The 18554-nt window shown below is 35.3% G+C and overlaps 2 protein-coding genes across 2 annotated transcripts; both read right to left on the reverse strand.

The window, feature by feature from the left end:
- Positions 1–302: 302 nt before the first annotated feature.
- On the reverse strand, positions 303–7172 carry LOC144444963 (uncharacterized). The gene is made up of 4 exons (XM_078134514.1): positions 7056–7172; positions 5688–5972; positions 3189–3848; positions 303–1435 (listed from the first exon to the last, which is right to left on the reverse strand). Exons 2-4 carry the CDS (start codon positions 5968–5970, stop codon positions 1062–1064), a joined length of 1317 nt encoding a protein of 438 aa, XP_077990640.1. The 5' UTR covers positions 5971–5972; positions 7056–7172; the 3' UTR covers positions 303–1061.
- A 9388-nt stretch (positions 7173–16560) lies between these two features.
- Positions 16561–18347, reverse strand: LOC144444205 (serine/threonine-protein kinase nekl-2-like). Its single transcript, XM_078133622.1, has 3 exons — positions 18315–18347; positions 17810–17917; positions 16561–16986 (listed from the first exon to the last, which is right to left on the reverse strand). Exons 1-3 carry the CDS (start codon positions 18345–18347, stop codon positions 16561–16563), a joined length of 567 nt encoding a protein of 188 aa, XP_077989748.1.
- Positions 18348–18554: the final 207 nt, after the last annotated feature.

Raw genomic sequence — 18554 nt, forward strand, 5'->3', positions numbered from 1 at the left:
ACCGGAACCAAATAAATTATTTTTTTTTAGGTCTATTTACGTTCGTTAACTCTTATATATTGTCACTATAGACGCCTAGTGAACTCAAGTTTCTTTATGCCTAAATTGTTTAAAGAGTGGATTTTGTGTTTTATTTCATGTTTTTCTTTGTTTTTGTATACACCCAACATATGAATTCCTTCCATATTAAAGAAATTGAAGGTTTGTGTAGAAACATTTCAAACACTCCGACGTGCCATGCGACGTTGAACAACTACAAATGCCAACATTAATGAGTTTAATAAGGTATTCGTGAGTATGTTGTTGTCGTATTTTTCCTGTTACAGCCACATACAATTGATAGAACAAAAAAGGTAATTTGTGTTTTACTTTTAAATGTTAATAATTCGTAACATCCAAAGTCATCAAATTCTGCCACGACAACTTAAAGCTTTAAAGAAAAAGCACATATCATAAAAATGATAATTGTGAAATCTGTCTGTCTGTCTGTCTGTCTGTCTGTCTGTCTGTCTGTCTGTCTGTCTGTCTGTCTGACTGTATAACCGTCCGTCTGTCGTTCTGATCTCATAATTGAGATCTGTCTGTCTTGAATTGATAGACATGTCTGTCTGTCTGTCTGTCTGTCTGTCTGTCTGTCTGTCTGTCTGTCTGTCTGTGTCTGTGTTCACAACTTTCATATATACAATAGTACACAATCCAACAGTTTGTTAATAACACTAAAAGCGTTCTTGAATATTGTAAGTCTTCACTGCAAAGATAAAACTATCTTACATGAAACACACATATTAGTTGCAGGTCATTCTTTGTAGTTATGTAATAGTTGGAACGTTGTCTGAAAGTTTTGTCCTGAAGGTATCAACTATATTTCTGAGTAAACAAATTCTGCAAGTACCAACTCTTTTAAAAGAATATAGTTCTATTATAAGAAGAGAAATGTGTAATTGCATGCATATAAAAAGAGATGTAGCGGGTATAAAAATCGGTATCATTTGTAAATCTGTGAACTTCTATTTTATAATTTGATAGCTTAGTTTTAGCAATTAGCTTAATAACTTAAACTGCTATAACAATTTAAACCAAAATTTCAAACTCAAGACTACAGCAACACCACAGACAAGTAGTATTATGAGTACTGTTGCTATAGTGATTTTCACACACTCGCCACTGGATGATTGATCATTATCTTGGTCTATACCGACGAGGGCGTGGCTTCTGATAGGTGGACTTTGAAATGCATGGTATGTGTACATCATACTGACACGTTCTGAGGAGGCATTCGTTAGTCGTCTTTCCTTTTCTTCAAGGTGATTTTCATGGGAGAGTTTCTTGAGGTCGTTGATAACCAATTGACTTGCTGTGATGACGGACTCACTTGATGCATCCTGATTGGATAGGAGAGGTAACACATCACCATGAAAATCTATGCTGTTCTTTCCTGTCAATAAAATTGAAAGTAATTAATTTTTAAATTCTTTTTCTAAGTCATTTTTTTCATATGTCAGTGTCTAGTTCAGGTAATGATGTTGTTTTACGTTGTTTTCCATATGATATGGTATCTGTGCAATTGGTCTTTTCCCATCAGATGTACAGCCAATATAAATTAAAGGATTAAAATAGAATAGTTTTATGCTATCTTTTTAAGTTGATGTCAGTTTCCAAATCCACGGTTTCTCGCGAGACTTCAGATTTGTCGCGATCTTATTGTATTTTTCTCGAATTGGTAAGAAAATGCTTAGGGTCAGCAGTCAACAACTAGGTGTGGTCGGGTAACTAAACTAAACAACCATCTCTTTAGGCCTCAGCCGGGGGGGGGGGACCTGATATTGCACACGGACAAGAGGTAAATGAATTGATAAAAGGTTAATATTGTATAACTTTAGGAGATGTACAGTTCACACTGAATGAACGGACATTTTGTATTATGTTATTTTTTCGGACCTAATTTTCAAATTTGTACCAAAGTTTACGGGATGGCACACACAAATTGTCAGGTGATTTCCATACAATATAGTGACATCATCGTCCGGAGGACTTTCAGTTCTTTCAGCAACTTCTTCTACGTTTTTGTGTACATAAGTTAATACATATGTCTGTCGCCATGCTAGATGCAGTACGATTGTGTCTACTTTAGTATCCGGTACGATGAAAAGGTCAGAAGGTATCAAACTATAGCCAAAGTAAATCTGGACACATGTCATGACCCAAAGCTAATTAGAGCTGATACGTATCACGGCGTATCATACAGATCACCCCTACACTTAATTAGTCGATGCTGTTTTATTTGTGTGTCTCTCGTTCAAACAGGAGACAATAAATTGTCAATGCTTGCAGGATATATGTCAGCCATTTAATTTATTAAACAGTGGTTTAAGCTGCTGTATACTATATTGTTCATGACGCCACTCATTTGATAATATCAATTCGGGAATTTTAAACTGAATGATTGCTCCCTACTACTATCACATTTTAAAACAAAATCAGTGAATCAATTATGTGATAATAACTGTTACTACATATACTGGCGGCTTTTTGTTAATATAAGCGTATTTATGATTACTGTAATGAACAGTATTTTGTAACCTTATTTGGATTGGATTGGAATGAACTGTGTATGTATGCATGTATGCATGTATGTATGTATGTATGTATGTATGTATGTATGTATGTATGTATGTATGTATGTATGTATGTATGTGTGTGTGTGTGTGTGTGTGTGTGTGTGTGCGTGCGTGCGTGCGTGCGTGCGTGCGTGCGTATGTATGTATGTATGTATGTATGTATGTACGTACGTACGTACGTACGTACGTACGTACGTATGTATGTATGTATGTATGTATGTATGTATGTATGTATGTGCATGTCTGTCTGTCTGTCTGTCTGTCTGTCTGTCTGTCTGTATGTATGTATATATGCATGTGTGTGTGCGTGCGTGCTCGCGTGTATGTATGTATGTATGTATGTATGTATGTATGTGTGTGTGTGTGTGTGTATGTATGTATGTATGTATGTATGTATGTATGTATGTATGTATGTATGAATGAATGAGGGTGGGTAGGTAGGTAGGTAGGTCAGTAAATGTTGTCTCTATTGGTATGCTTTATATACATATTTCCTCACTCAGAGCTCTGTGTACTAAATGGTTACATTCTATTCCCATCAATTCATTATCATTGTGATGAAATACTTACCTAATTCCGTCCTTATATAATCTGCTATTCTGTTTCTGTCATCACAAATCAGTTGAAAACACACCTTACAGTGCACGATGAGTAAAGCACGATCAATAGATGGTACTTCAACTGTATCCTTCGAGCAGCAAGGACTGCACCAGTAACGCGACTTGTAATTAATTATCTTATGGCCTGCAAGAATTCCTGATGAAATGAATTCATCAAGAATGTTGTCATTCTCACATATTTTCACTGGTCCGATGTGGTCGTCATAAATGATACAAATAGATGGTGCTCTTTTCTGTGGTTCATTGAAGCCCCGATATCGGTATACTGTATTATAAGGCAGGGTCTCCTGTTGTTCCTTGTTAAGTTCCAGAAAAGGGTGTTTGTTCATACAGGCGTACACGCCGGCCCTTCCTTCTTTGCAGCCAAGAAGCAGTGTATTCATACGTAGATTATTTTCGGGAAGAAGAGGAACTATGTCGAAAAAATCGCGAATCCTTTCCTCCTGTGTTTCGTTGAATTTATTGTAAATACTCAAAATTAGTCCACGCTGAGCCCAAGAGTATGCATTTACGTCATTAAACTTCCAAATTGTCAACCAATTATTCGTTATTAGACCTTCTGCCAAGTCTTCTGATTTTTCGTCTCCATAAATGATTATCAAAACTGAACCTGAAAAGAAAACAAATTTAAACTAGAAGATAATCCTTTTTGATGTAAAATTGCTTTTAAAATGTAAGTTAACAGGTAGGTCGGTAGTTAGGTCGCTGGGTATTATATATAAAGGGGTATGTATGTATATGTATGTATGTATGTATGTATGTATGTATGTATGTATGTATGTATGTATGTATGTATGTATGTATGTAGGTAGGTAGGTAGGTAGGTAGGTGGGTAGGTAGGTAGGTAGGTAGGTATGTAGGTGTGTGTGTATGTATGATAATGTGTGTATGTATGTATGTATGTATGTATGTATGTATGTATGTATGTATGTATGTGTGTGTGTGTGTGTGTGTGTATGTATGTATGTATGTATGTATATGTATGTATGGAAGGATGGATGGATGTATGTATGTATGTATGTATGTATGTATGTATGTATGTATGTATGTATGTATGTATGTATGTATGTATGTATGTATTTAGGTGGGTGGGTTAGTGAATGGGTGGGTATGTAAGGTAGACGGTAGGTTGGTGGGTATGTGGGCGGGTAATTAGATAGGTAGGTCCCTTTGTGGGTTGGTGGGTAGGTAGGTAACATGGTGCGCTTGAGGTAAGTGGCTTTTGTATTGAATTTGGAGAGACAGATAAAAAAGGTAAAGCTTAAACACAAAAAAGACACACGATATTGCATCACAAAATAACGGTTAAAAAATGTAAGTACCCTGAGATCAAGGGCATGAGGCAACAATTTTGGTGTCTATAACAATACTGACAAGTTTCGTCAAGTTCTTGTTTATCATTATTTCAGTATCCCGAATCGCTAATTAATATCTAATTATAATACACAGAGAAATACATATATTTAACTCGGTCGAATCGCACTGGAATACAAATAGAATATATACGGGACTCTGCTGCGGAGAGTACCGATTGAATAGCGCCCCCAACGGTCGCCAACGGTCGTAGAATTTATTTCTCTGTCTTGTCGCGAGATCGAATGATTAATGATTCGAATCTTGGAATTTGAAAATTCAACCTCCACGAGCTCTACATTTGCTGAATTTGCTCATTTGCTAAAAAAAAGGAGGGGTAGGACATCTTTTTTTTCGTTGTATGCGTGAAACCACATCGCCCTCGTTCACGGACTCTTTCTGATTCGGGCAAACTTACGAGTATTTGTTTACTCAGTCAAAAGATATGTTGTTACGTTTTCTCTTTCATTCAAAGTGTATATTTTGAAGAGACACAGATATGACGACTAATGTTTTATGATTATTTTTACGTATTTTTATGAAAATAATATAGACCGGAATCGACTGTGTGTTCGAGCCTACCGCAACTCTACGGCACCAAATATCCATTAAACCAAGATATTATCAATTGTGTTTTTGTTTATATCCCTCGCAAAGACGCACCGTTTCGGAGCTTCAGTTCATATAATATGCTGTTTCGGCAATCTGTTTTACTGTCCCGCAAACGCCATAATGTACTGAAACATGCGAAATATATATCTCACCACAAGAGGGCAGCAGGTGGTATCAAGCTTCGAGAGAAAATTCATGGGTCACATGTTCGATTTGAAGCGTCCTGATTGGTTTATTCGATGCCGCGTCCTACCCCTCTGTATATTGCACATGCTGCAAGTTTAAGCAACGAATGCGTTTGAGCTCGAGCACGCCAAGCAGCGCAGCTCGTCAGCTGTCGCGAGCGCACTAAGCATCGATTTTGCACCATGTCTATCCGTATACTTTCTTTTTCATTTTTTTTAAAAGACCATTATCATTTTCGGGTTTCACCAGAATTGTTGCCTCATGCCCCTGCCCTGACATTGTTCAATAAATAAGTTACCTGGTGGTTTTGTGACCTTTGAGGTCAACATGTCAAGCTCATTCCAATGGTCCACGTTTGGGTCTCTTCGTTCCGGAGTTATTAGCGTTCGAGTTTGCCTTGCATCGATGACCACAACAGCAGTCATTGCTACAAAGTGCACGTCTTTCACTTTACTTGGTGTTGTGAAATTCTCAATTATCACACCAGTCTGACCCAACACTCTTCTAAGAAGTTCAGTGACATGTTCTTCAGCCTTCTTGAAGGAATGCAACTTTGCGAATGTGTACACTTTTTGCTCCATACCTATATAAAGGGAAAATCTGACAATCATCGAATTATATGAACTGACAGTAAACAGTATAATTATTGCAGAACAAATAATCCCCAGAAATGAAACCTCGTTTATTCGGATACTGAATATGTTACTTCTCATAATTGACACTAAACTAATCTGAAAAGATTTATTGGCATTACTAGTGCTAGCAATGATATCATGTCTAGTTGTGCAGTTACTATTCTCTGCCTGAAGTAACACACACACACACACACACACACACACACACACACACACATACATACATACATACATACATACATACATACATACATACATACATACATACAGACAGACATACATACATACATACATACATACATACATACATACATACATACAGGCAGACAGAGACACACATGCATACATACATACATACATACATACATACATACATACATACATACATACATACATACATAAATGCATGTATATATATATATATATATATATATATATATATATATATATATATATATATATATATATATATATATATATATATATATATATATAGTTTTGGTAGTACTGGAACTCTTTCTTGGGTGTAACTCGGAGTTTCACGCATATTGCAATCATCAGACACACTCTCTCTCTCTCTCTCTCTCTCTCTCTATATATATATATATATATATATATATATATATATATATATATATATATATATATATACATAAATACATACATGCTATGATACCTACCCACCTACTCTACGTACGTGTTCAAAAGGGGGTTTTACCTCGCAGCACTAGGTGGATGAATGGACGAACAACTCGTAAGTTTCACGTTCTAAAAACGGTCGATAAGAATAGGACCCTTTGGATAAGAATAAAACCCTTTGTGAATTGTTGAATAAAACATGCATTATGTCTATTAAGTTATAGATATGTCTAGCACATACTACATGTATATCATTCAACTGAACGCTGGGAGTGTCAGGGCGGTTTGACATGTTAAGTATTAGCAATGCAATACCAACCCTACTAATAAATTAATTTTGACATAAATAGTATATAGCTTATGTCTGATAAATATTCTATGAAAATACTCACCTCGACTCCAGAAGTTCTGTCTTCAATGTCAACAAACACCCTGACCTGGCAATAGTGGCAATAAATGGTGTATGACTATGTTGTATATGACCAGCTAAGTCGTCATGTGATTGTCGATGTACGTATGCACTTTGAACTCAGTTCAGGTCATGACCTTATTGTATTGTAAAACGAGTAAACAAGGTAATATTCATGCGCAGTGCAGTGGAAGACAAATCTGGCCGCCTTCTGATATATTAACACTAACAGGCGGGTTCAAAGGAGGTGGATGTCATTACTCTAGTCTAGTGTTTTAGAAACACCGAATACGTCATAATCATCTTGGAAATGAGTTTGAAATTTTATCATTTATAGTGAGGGATGAATTCTTGACGCTGTCAACTCCTCAGCCTCGGAGAAAATAATGGCGCTTTACCAAACAGTGTCCAATTATTTTCAGTTACTGGCCGAGAACTTATAACTATCAGATAGAAACAGTGATTTAGTATTCTTAGACACCATTTATTATCTTTAAAATTGCGGCGATGTGAAGCTATTACAAGGTTGCCACTGATTGGATAACATACATATACTTTATCACTCATTAACAATACAGCCAATAGATGTACTTGTTTCCTTTGTTTTCTAGCCAATCAGAATGAACCTTATCAAACGCTTTACATTACCTGGTAAGATCATAAACATGAATACCATAAATGAAAAAAAGAAGAAGAAACAACAGACATCTGCAAAATGATGTGATTGGTTGGAATTGAATAATTCAAAATAGCCGAAGTATTTTATTTTAAAAAAATTAATAAAAATAACTGTGAATTGCAAACCACAAACTTGAATAACTTGTTACGAACTAGGTCAAACTATAGAAGCAAAAGTAATACCTAATAATTCGACTCGCTTTTTCTGATTGTGTCAATTAAAAAAATATATCCAATGTGTTCTTCTTGTGGAATACAATCATAGTGATACAGTCTTAGATAAGATAATGACTGAAATGGAAACTATAAAGAAATACGTACAAACTTATAAAATTTGATGTACAACTGATAACATATATTATATGCAAATTGTGGTGTGAAAAGTAAATAATATAGCTAAAGTATTAAACTAACACAACTACAGTACTTTAAAGTAACTATATAACGAACAATGGTAGAAATAAAACTATATAGCTAAAATTTACCATTATTATGAGCTTAGCACTTGAAAATATATAATGTAGCGAACACTGTAGAAGTAAAACATATAGCAACACTATAGTAAACTTCCACGTCTAAAGTATAAGAAAAGCCGGAGTGTACAGCTGAAATATAAAATTGCCATGTCAACAGTTGTGAAATAACAATAGCTTAATCATCGTAATTAAACAAAAAACACAAATATCTGAAAAAACTAACGTAGAAAACGTCAAATGACGGTTAACCTAAATCATTATTCACATGATTTCGAGGAAATGAAATATCATCTAAGATGTTTGTTAAAGAAAAGAACCAAGGTAGAAAGATGATTGGTATGAATGGTTAGACACGTAACGACTTCGATGTGGTTGTTATTGTCATCAATGGTCGTATATCACTGTATTCTGGTCATAGGTCATTGGTAGGATAAAATGATTTATCGATAATAATTTGAAGTGCTTGCCCTCCAAAATAACAACATCACATGCAGTATTCGTTTTCTGACAATTGGTGGGACTGCGTGTGTACGTCTGTCATGTGTGTATGTATGTATGTATGTATGTATGTATGTATGTATGTATGTATGTATGTATGTGTGTGTGTGTGTGTGCGTGCGTGTGCGTGCGTGCGTGCGTATGTATGCATGCATGCATGCATGCATGGATGGATGGATGGATGGATGGATAGATGAATGCATGTATGAAATAGTAATGATTATTGTTTTTCAACGATTTGACTTGTTTTGAGCCCCGCAGAACGAATGACGTCGACACGCTTTGTTATGACTTGAAACGACCAGGGTAAAAAACTCCCATATGTTTTGCCTTCAATTTGGCTGGCGTGTGGTATATTCTAAATAGGTAAAGATATATACACGTTGTATCTTTGATCTTATGAAAGTAACACCCAGCTTTCATCTATGATTATGATCTAAATATTGACATCTTTATAAGCTGAGATATCGCAAACGATCATGTTAAATTATAACCTACACTTCTGCATTTTGATGCAAATATATTTCCAGCCTCTGCCAGAATTGTCGACGCTCGTCAACTTTGTCTTCTTCCGCCCCGGGCCACGACAGATAGATGTTTGTATTTAGTAAATACTTGATGAAATCTGGGACCTTTTTACGCGGAAGGTCTTCCAACAACACGAATAAAACAAAGTCAGTGTCTTTGTTTTCAATTAATAACTGTGTGGCAAACTGTACTTCGAATTTACACCACTTACTCGCTAGAAAATGTTTCGAAACTACAAACAAAACTTTCCCGCTCTGTCTCATTGCATCTCTAATACTTGCAATAAGTGATTTGCCGATAATAAAATCTCTGTAACATACACATAGTTTGTGTCGAGATTCCGGGCCTTCCAAGGTCGACAAAAAGACTTCATCCACCCAATCTTGGTCGTTCTTGTTAAACGAAATATACGCATCGTATTGTAATTCTGTAACATTACGTTCTATTGGTTGGTATTGTCGGCGTCGAAGTTTGTACAAAAACCAACGATAGCGTAGAGGCCATCTGAATTTATAGATGACTCGCGCCACACTTGCCAGGACGATAGTGACAAATGTTGCAACCCCTACTGCGATATAAATCTTAATTTGAATTCGATCCGAAAAATCAACCATCATAACTGGCTTTCCAGCCACTGACCTAGGGGCCTCACAAATATACGTTTGCCATGGCAACGTGTTATCTCTCACAAAGGAAATATTAACGTATTTTGCGATGAACTTCTGCAATTCATGGAAATTCTTATTACACAAAAATGGGTTACCTTCAAGGTATATCTCCTCCAGGGTAGGAGTATTGTGAAATATGTAAGGATCTATGTATTGAAAATTATTGAAGCTCAAATCAAGCCCTTTCAACTTTGAACTATTTAGGAATAAATCGCTAGGTATATAGGATAGGTTGTTGTGAGAAACATCCAAATATTCCAACAGATTGAGCTTAGAAAAATATTTGGAACAAAGAACTGATATGCGACAATATGAGATATCCAGGGTTCCAACATTTGTGAAATTCTCGAAAAACATACTTGGGGAATCTTCACATGACACAATTTCAAGTTCAATGTTGATAGTGTTTCCACCAAGTCCCAGAATTTGGATGTTTGGAGCTTCTACTGACGATATATACTTTGAGTAATCGTTAAGTTTGATTCTGGAGGAGTAAATATATAACTGTATTGCTTTCGGTAAAACAAATGCGATTGGTAGTGTACTTATGACATCCATTTTTAGTATACGGACATGTGAAAACAAAACTGGTTTCCTGGTGAAGAAATCTGTCCGAATAAATTCGATGGAGCATAAAGAATCATATGAATTAAAAACATCTATATCTGTATCGTGGCATACCAAAAGATTCTGCCCTAAGTTAAGAGTTTCTATTGATGAGTTAGAGAGTTCTTTAAAAGCCATGAAAACCTCGTGAATTCTATTATATTCTAAGTTTAATTCTAACAAGTTATTCAATCCTGAAAAGGCAGTGTCTGCTATTTTCGAAATTTGGTTGTTATACATGGATAAGTACTTCAGGTTACCGAGACCAACAAAGGCCGCGCTATATAGGACCTTAATGTTGTTGTTTGATAGAGATAGTGTTTCTAGTTTACCTAGAGAACTAAATGAGTAAGCTAGAATCTCTTGAAGTGAGTTAAAACTCATGTCAAGTGTAATTAAACTTACCGTGCTATTGAAAGTGTTAGAGTTAATGGATCGAATGTTATTATGAGATAGATCAATCAATTCAACCAGTGTTAGGTTCTGGAAGGTGTAATCTTCGATAATTACAAGCAAATTGTCACTAACATATAATCTTTGTAAGTATCGAAGCTTCTGGAAAGCAAACTTGTTGATTGAAGCAATATAACTATGGTCCATTCTTATTACTTTGAGGTCTTGAAAACACGAAAATGTATCTTCGGTTATAGCGAATGCCCTTGACTGCATAGAGATCAGTGCTGATGTTGACATGGTCTGGATGGTGTTGATTGAGAAATTAATATGTTCCATTTCCATACAAATTGAATTTATATACTCAACATCAAATAAAACCAAGGATTGTACTGCAGAATGCTTTAAAAGAGATCTCACAAACTGGACAACGTCGCATCCTACTTCAAGACACCGGAGATTAAGGGATTGTACGCTGGTGAACACATTGAACGATGGGATATCGATTGCACGCTGGTCGACGAAGTGTACCGAGAGCTTGTTTATAGGTAGAGCAGTCAGGTGTGCATCAGTGACAACTTCCAAGCGAAATAATTCTGGTGAACCAAGAAAAATATCTAAACATTGAAGGTTAAATGCGCTTATGTTCAATGCAATATAGTGAATCGGACCTCCAAGAGATAATGACTGCAAATGTTTGAGTTTTTGGAGGGGTGTTGCCCAAACATGAGTCAAGTCATTACTTTTGATACTAAGGTTCACTAGTTTGTGTAACCCAATAAATGCTTCGTCATCAATATATTTTACTTTACTCCCAGATATATCAAGAATTCTTAAATTCTGCAGGTACTTGAACATACCTGCTGTCATGTTTGAGAATTCATTGTAACCTATGTATAGGCTTTCTAAGTTGTCCAAGCCACCGAATACAGGGGAAATAAAGTGCCTGTTGCTTAGGCCATTGTTACTTAGGTCTAGGTATTTTAGCCTTTCCAACCCATTCCATGCACAATTGCTGATGTTTAGGCTACCTATAGGTTGCGGTCCAGTTGTAGGGTTACTCAAGTCCAGTATTTCCATTGCTGTCATACTGCCAAATGAATTACACGGTACGTGGTGCAGTGCATTAGCAGATAAATTAAGTTCTCGAATGCTCTGCAGACTAAGAAAGTTATCTGGAGAGATGGTAGTAATCTTGTTATTTGACAGGGTGAGTTTTTTGATGTTGGGTACATGGATGAAAGGGTCATGACCAAGATTCCCAATGACGTTAGTGTCGAGGTTTAACTCTACAATAGCTGACGGTAGAAAACTTGGTATTGTGTTCATCTGCATTGACGAGCAGTCAAATCCGGTGCCATCGTACAGTGAAGTTACCGACCGACAGTACTTGAATATCTCTTCACTTCTTATCAAACCATGGTTTGCCGAGGTGCACGTGAGCATAATATCCATTGTTAGAAATATGCCAAAGAGACATACTGCTTCAGCGATACGTTTCCCAAAGCACCCCATCTCTAATGTAGTCTTTGAGTGTTTGTTGCTCAACCTAATCAAAAGAATAAGGTAAGAATATCATACTCAAAGATCTATTGAAAGTTAGAAAACAACGACCCATAAGAGATTATCTCTGTACTAGAGACAAGTCTCTACAATGAGAAACAAGTTCGGGTTATACCAATATCAAAGGCTGGCCATCCGCGGATGAAAATAAAAACCAGAGTAATATATAATACCATTAAACATGACATGTCATAACTATGTCAGTCATCCACAGAAATTCGGAAGGATCTTCTGTCCTTTGCCTTTAACTGAATTGAAAGTCATAATCGGTGTGTCATAAAACTGCACCAAGCGGACCAACGGATTGTGGGTTAATCATTTCTTTTCACTTGCGCTTTCGCCTTAAAGCTCATAGTCTCAAGGGGAATTGAGGCATACAACTTCAATAGATGTCACAGTGCTTTATCACAAAGTATACAGGACCATGCAGATTCTGAAAAATCGTTTACTTTGTTCAGGTCCGTCACCAAAATGAAATGCATGCAACCTTATTGTTGTTTCGTTTCCTCTTTTAAGATACAGAGCTCTTTTTCTATCGTAACTCTACACTTTAATATATTGGACATAAACATCAATACCTTATATTTCTTTCCATTAGATTGCACTATTTTAGCAAATAGCTGCCAAAATCTTATACAGTGTAACAATGTACCATGTTTATTAATAACAATAACACCTCAAGGATTCATTTGCACCTGTTGTACATACATATCTTTATATAAACAGGAGAAAAATTACAGCAATGTTTATAATTAGAGTTTTACCAAGTCAAGCAATACATGTGGCAATGTAAGTAGGATTTTCATTTAGCCAATTAAAATGTTACAATGTTAGTGGGATTTGTACCAGAACGACGCACTGGATCAGGTTAACTGGCTGGTATTGTAACTTGTAGAAAAAGTTAATTAAAACATCTACACTCTAGACATGTATACATTAACAAAGCTTCTGTTGTGACGCCATTACGGAAAATGTATTAATCATTTACGTTAAACCAAACTGTGAAGTATTTCATTAACATCCACTGATCGTAGGACATGTGAAGCAGGTCTCAATGAAGGCAGTATTTGTGTTTACGTTGATAAACGATATACATGCACTGAAAGTAGAATAAGGCAGATGCCACTTCTCCCTGACTTTTCGTCGCAACATGCTGGGGACAAAAACATGAAATAATAGAATTAACACCCTGAGTACACCTGTACATTTTTTGTGCTCTCCATATTTTTGATTAAAACCATCTGGAGCATAATCTTCCTGGAAGTTCAAAAAACTTATATTGTACCTCATTCCATACCTGATATATGATATAGTTGCTTGTATGTCACAGGAAAGGTTGGCGATGAAGTAGCAATACTGCGATGTTACATTCAGTGTACCTACACGTTGTGCAAGCGACTCAAACACACACTAACAATCTGATGAAATTAGTAATGTATTGTTAAGTATTAACCATATACAAACACTGTATTTCCTAATACGTACCCATGGTTCTGAACATATATAAAGCAGGTAAATTCTTTTTCAAGTATGTGACCTCACACAGGAGGGGCAGTTAACAGAGCTGTACTATGGCAATGGAATAGTCCGTCTGGCTTGTGAAACGATGCAACAAACCAGAAGAGTTTTGTTAACATGTTTAATAATACATATTGCATCTGTAAAAATACCCTTGACATTTAATGACTATGGATATTTTAAAAACCAATAATGCTCAATGTATACATTACATACAATACATCAACTTAAAATGCAATATAATTTTGGAAAAATCCATAGTGAACATCTCATACATCAAAGGAAACAACAAGTTTCATCATTCTGATAACATATCCGTGTTACAGCCTTTCTCCGATAATATCAGTCTAGATACTTGAATATGAATGAATTTGAATATCAAGGTTTGTGCATATAAGTAGTGCTGTATCAGCAAGTATACCTATGATGTTATAGGTGTAGGCACTTGAATCTTGTCCCTATGTATATAATTTCAAAGACAATCACAAAAGTACTCTTTCCCGGTCAAAGGTCAGTGTCTAAGCTGCAAGATTACTTCTTTAACAATTTGGTATTGGTGCATGAATAGTGCTAGGGTTCGAGATACAAACTTCTGAAATTATTGAGAAAATTGTTATTTCATCTTGGACATGGTCATATCAGAGATAAGTGGCTTACCTGTATATTTAAATATGTGCAAACTTTTGAATAGTGTTTCTGGGTCATATTTGGAGCGTGTAAAGTATAACTGAGTTACTTGTTTTAAATTCAAAGTAAAGGTTATCGTCAACAACCAGAGTCTGATTACTGGAAAGCATACTTATGTAAACATAGCTGCAAGCATATTCAAGACTTGCGTCTCTAGGTGTAAAGCTGCCAGTTGCTACCTCCACACTGAGAGCGATATAAAACATAATATTGAGAGAAGCTAACGATTACGCCTGCTCTATGACTCAACTGAGATTGAAGATAAAAATCATTTCCTACTTGTTTTCTTCTTTTGTGACCACTTCAGAACCAAGTATTCCAAGAATTCTTTTGAGCTGACGTGAACGTTAATTCCTTAATCTATTGACATCTGATGACATTGTTAGTTTTTAATTTATTTCATGCAATGAAACTGCATAAAGAAGTGCACGAACATATTTGATCATCGTACATTTAATTTTTTTTTTGTCAATGGGTTTAAACTTTTGTGTACCTTGTGTTATGGGCAATACTGTTAACTATTACCTACAGATATAATATGGCAACTGACCAGTCATACTTATCAAAGTAACATGCATATGTACCATATTGTCTTTGTCAATTGTGCCAGGTTTGGTTGAAACTGAGTTTTTTGGTATCTGAAATATGGCTATCCATGAAAACACACACAAACGGATATGGGTAATTTCTGTAGCCCTTTCTGCAGTGGGGCAACATTATAGGAAGTTATCTTATTACAACTTAATTGGTATTTGAATATAATGTCAACTCCTCTGTTTAAGAGAACAGATATGTGGACTGGTGGACAAATTGAGCACATTTTCGGGTTCAAATAAGATTTCAACAAGTTTGTTTTTCAACAATATGTTACTTTACTTGCTAAAGCTGTTTGATTACAGTAAAATTGATTAAACACTACGATTTAGTATAAAAAGAACCGAATTACATTGGGAAGGTTAATTTAGTAATATAATATCACTTTAAATGCAATTAAAACAAAATAATATATGTGAACAATTATCACATAGGACAAACTGTTCTAGTTTGTAAAGGAATGATTCTACTGACCATATTCTTGATAACATTAATAATCATTTTGCATAGACACAATATTGAATATTTTTAAAGGTCTAAAAAGAAGCCATCCACAATAAACTGATCAACCACCATAATGATTTCTGATAAAAAAAATTAAATTGAAAAAAAAAATATATAGCTACAATATATCATTTTTATAAAATATTAAATAGATAACAACCTCTGAGTAACATAAATCCTAAGAATAAGTTAAGCTTCTTTTAAAAATGAATATTTTACATTTACTTGTAATACAGACACAGATAACTTTGAGATATTTTTAAAGAAAAATATATTAAATGAACACTGAATGAGTGAAATAGAAGATATTTGGTATAATAAAAAGATAAGGGTACTGGAAGGTGACTTAAGTAATTTGTGTAGATTAAAATATTCCATTTTAAAGTAAAAATTCAACTTTGTATGAAACAGAACTTTCTCTAAAATACTATAGTTCTCAGTACACACAGGGTAACTTACATAGTTTGTCCTACTATGAACATACTTCTAATATTGGAGTGGCACCTGTCACGTGTTATTAGACCACCTTTCTGCGGTGGAATCTGCAAACATTGTATAACTCAGATTGCAAGGTTCACCTGCCAAAGAGCCCCTCTGGCAACTGGCATATATAAATTGTGTAGATTTGAACAGGCACTGCCTATGTTGTAACAAATTTTGTCAATAAAATGCTCAATAACATATACTGAGAAACGAAACCCAAATTCGTTCAGAATGGTTGTCAAAGCTGGTTGACTTGAAAGTTGGTTGGTTGGGGGAGGGGTGACCCATTGTCTTATATGCACTCTGCATAACGGCTATGTACCAAACATTTGATATCTGGTACCAACTCATCAATTCCTGGCCTACTATTTGCATCAACAAATATCAGATTTATAACATCTACAACTTGATCATCAGAGATATCATCCAATGATGGATACTTCCCTGCAAGTATATTCACCATAATTTCTTGAATTCCTAAACCAAACCACATCATCTTTCTGGAATATATCTCATACAAGATGCAACCATAGCTGTAGACATCAACACATGATTTTAATTTCATTCTGCTTCCTTGCAAACTCTCCTTTGCAGAGTATGTCAGGGTACCTTTAAGACCGTCAGTTGAGCTTGATGATGTTGAAGTAGAAGCCAATGTGTCTCTCTGCTCTGCCAACCCAAAGTCACAGATGAATGTCCTTCTGGTTTTTGTCTCCACCTACATAAAAAATTAATAAATCAAAAGGTTATTTATTTTCATAGCTTTTAAATTAAATTACATTTTTTATTCAATATATCACTAAAATTTCAAATAAAAGTACTAAGGATAAGTACAACAAAAATCATAAACCCAGAAACAAAACGTCGCCTGGCTTGACAAAAATCTCACTTACATTTACAAGAAATGAATTACAATTGTTACATTTTAGTCAATTGACTGTCTCAAAGATGTCAAGGAATGCGGCAATGTTAGGTCTACTAGGGACATACAAATTTGGTAATGGTCTCCTAAGAAAATGGTAGGTCAAGCAGAGAAAGTGTAGCAATATTGGTAAAGATGTTTGTCGAGCCAGACGATAAAATGGTAATGAGATTTTTGTCGAGCCATGCGATGTTTTGTATCATGGTTTATGATTTTGGTTGTATTTCTTATAACAAATGTATTACCTGAGTCATGGATGCTATGTAGGTAAGGAGAATCAACAATTAAGATTGTACAGCAAAAGTACCCAACTTTAGGGAGAGCCTTTGAGTCATACTACCAAACCCATGCAAGGCTTTTATCATGTACCCTATGTTGTGTTAAGGAACATAATTTAAAATACATTTGCCAGGTTAATTGATAGTGAAACATTATAAACTTGAAGATATTTATAAAAAACAGAAAAATGAAAACTGAGCGAACAGATATCGATGAGCATGACAAGCGTGTCAGGGCGTGATACAGAAAATATTACACGGATGTGATGCCCTCACTTTCTATTGAATTACATAGGGAGAGATAGTAAGTATATTATACTTTTTATATATACTCTACTCACCAGAATGTTGGAAGGCTTCAAATCTCTGTGTATTATCTTTTTGGAGTGTAGATACTGTAATCCCAATCCTACCTGATAGGCAACATACCCATTAGCATTGTTGTTTAGCTGCAAGTCAAAAACACAATCCAAAATTAATATTTCATTCATGTATATATGTAGTCTGTAGCCTAGCAGTTGGCTCATTGGCCTCTCACCACTGCAGTTTGTGGTCACACACAGTTATTTAAGAGTTTAATGAATTAGCTTTGTCTGTATCTAAAATTGGTGTGGTTCAGTTTGATGATTGACCTGTCTTTGGTTAACAATAAATGAGGCTTTTAAATATACATTCAACTACTTTCTAATCCTCGGTAATTGACCAAAACACTGTAGCAGTATCATAAGAGATGACTAATCAGCCGCTGTGAGATATATTCCAGCATATCAAAGGGCCATCATTTATGCATACATAAATGGACATAGTAAACAAATTATACCAGAAATGTTCAAGAATTGACCTAACAATCATTTGAGTTTCTATTATCTCTGATTTCATGATAACAACAGTAAATTTAACTTGAAGGATGTTTAAAACATTATTTTAGAAAAGTTGTAATAATTCCCAATCTTACCTGTTCTGATTTTGGTTTGTAATGTAACAACTGAGCCAGGTCATCTCCCTTGATGTACTGATTCACAATGTAAAATTTTACATTGGTGATGACTGCACCAATCAATGTTATCACATTAGGATGTCTTAATT

Source organism: Glandiceps talaboti, chromosome 13 (genome assembly GCF_964340395.1).
Source record: "Glandiceps talaboti chromosome 13, keGlaTala1.1, whole genome shotgun sequence".
Classification (NCBI taxonomy): Eukaryota; Metazoa; Hemichordata; class Enteropneusta; family Spengelidae; genus Glandiceps; species Glandiceps talaboti.

Bases quoted from the DNA above. Each gene is read 5' to 3' on its own strand.
- LOC144444963 (XM_078134514.1), bottom strand. From the start codon at position 5,970: ATGGAGCAAAAAGTGTACACATTCGCAAAGTTGCATTCCTTCAAGAAG. The intron at 3,849-5,687 runs GTAACTTATTTA...TTTTCTTTTCAG, and splicing joins AAAGGTCACAAAACCACCAG to GTTCAGTTTTGATAATCATT. The intron at 1,436-3,188 runs GTAAGTATTTCA...TTTTATTGACAG, and splicing joins TTATATAAGGACGGAATTAG to GAAAGAACAGCATAGATTTT.
- LOC144444205 (XM_078133622.1), bottom strand. From the start codon at position 18,347: ATGAAATCAGAGATAATAGAAACTCAAATGATT. The intron at 17,918-18,314 runs GTTAGGTCAATT...TTTGACTTGCAG, and splicing joins TAATAGAAACTCAAATGATT to CTAAACAACAATGCTAATGG. The intron at 16,987-17,809 runs GTGAGTAGAGTA...TTTTTTATGTAG, and splicing joins TGAAGCCTTCCAACATTCTG to GTGGAGACAAAAACCAGAAG.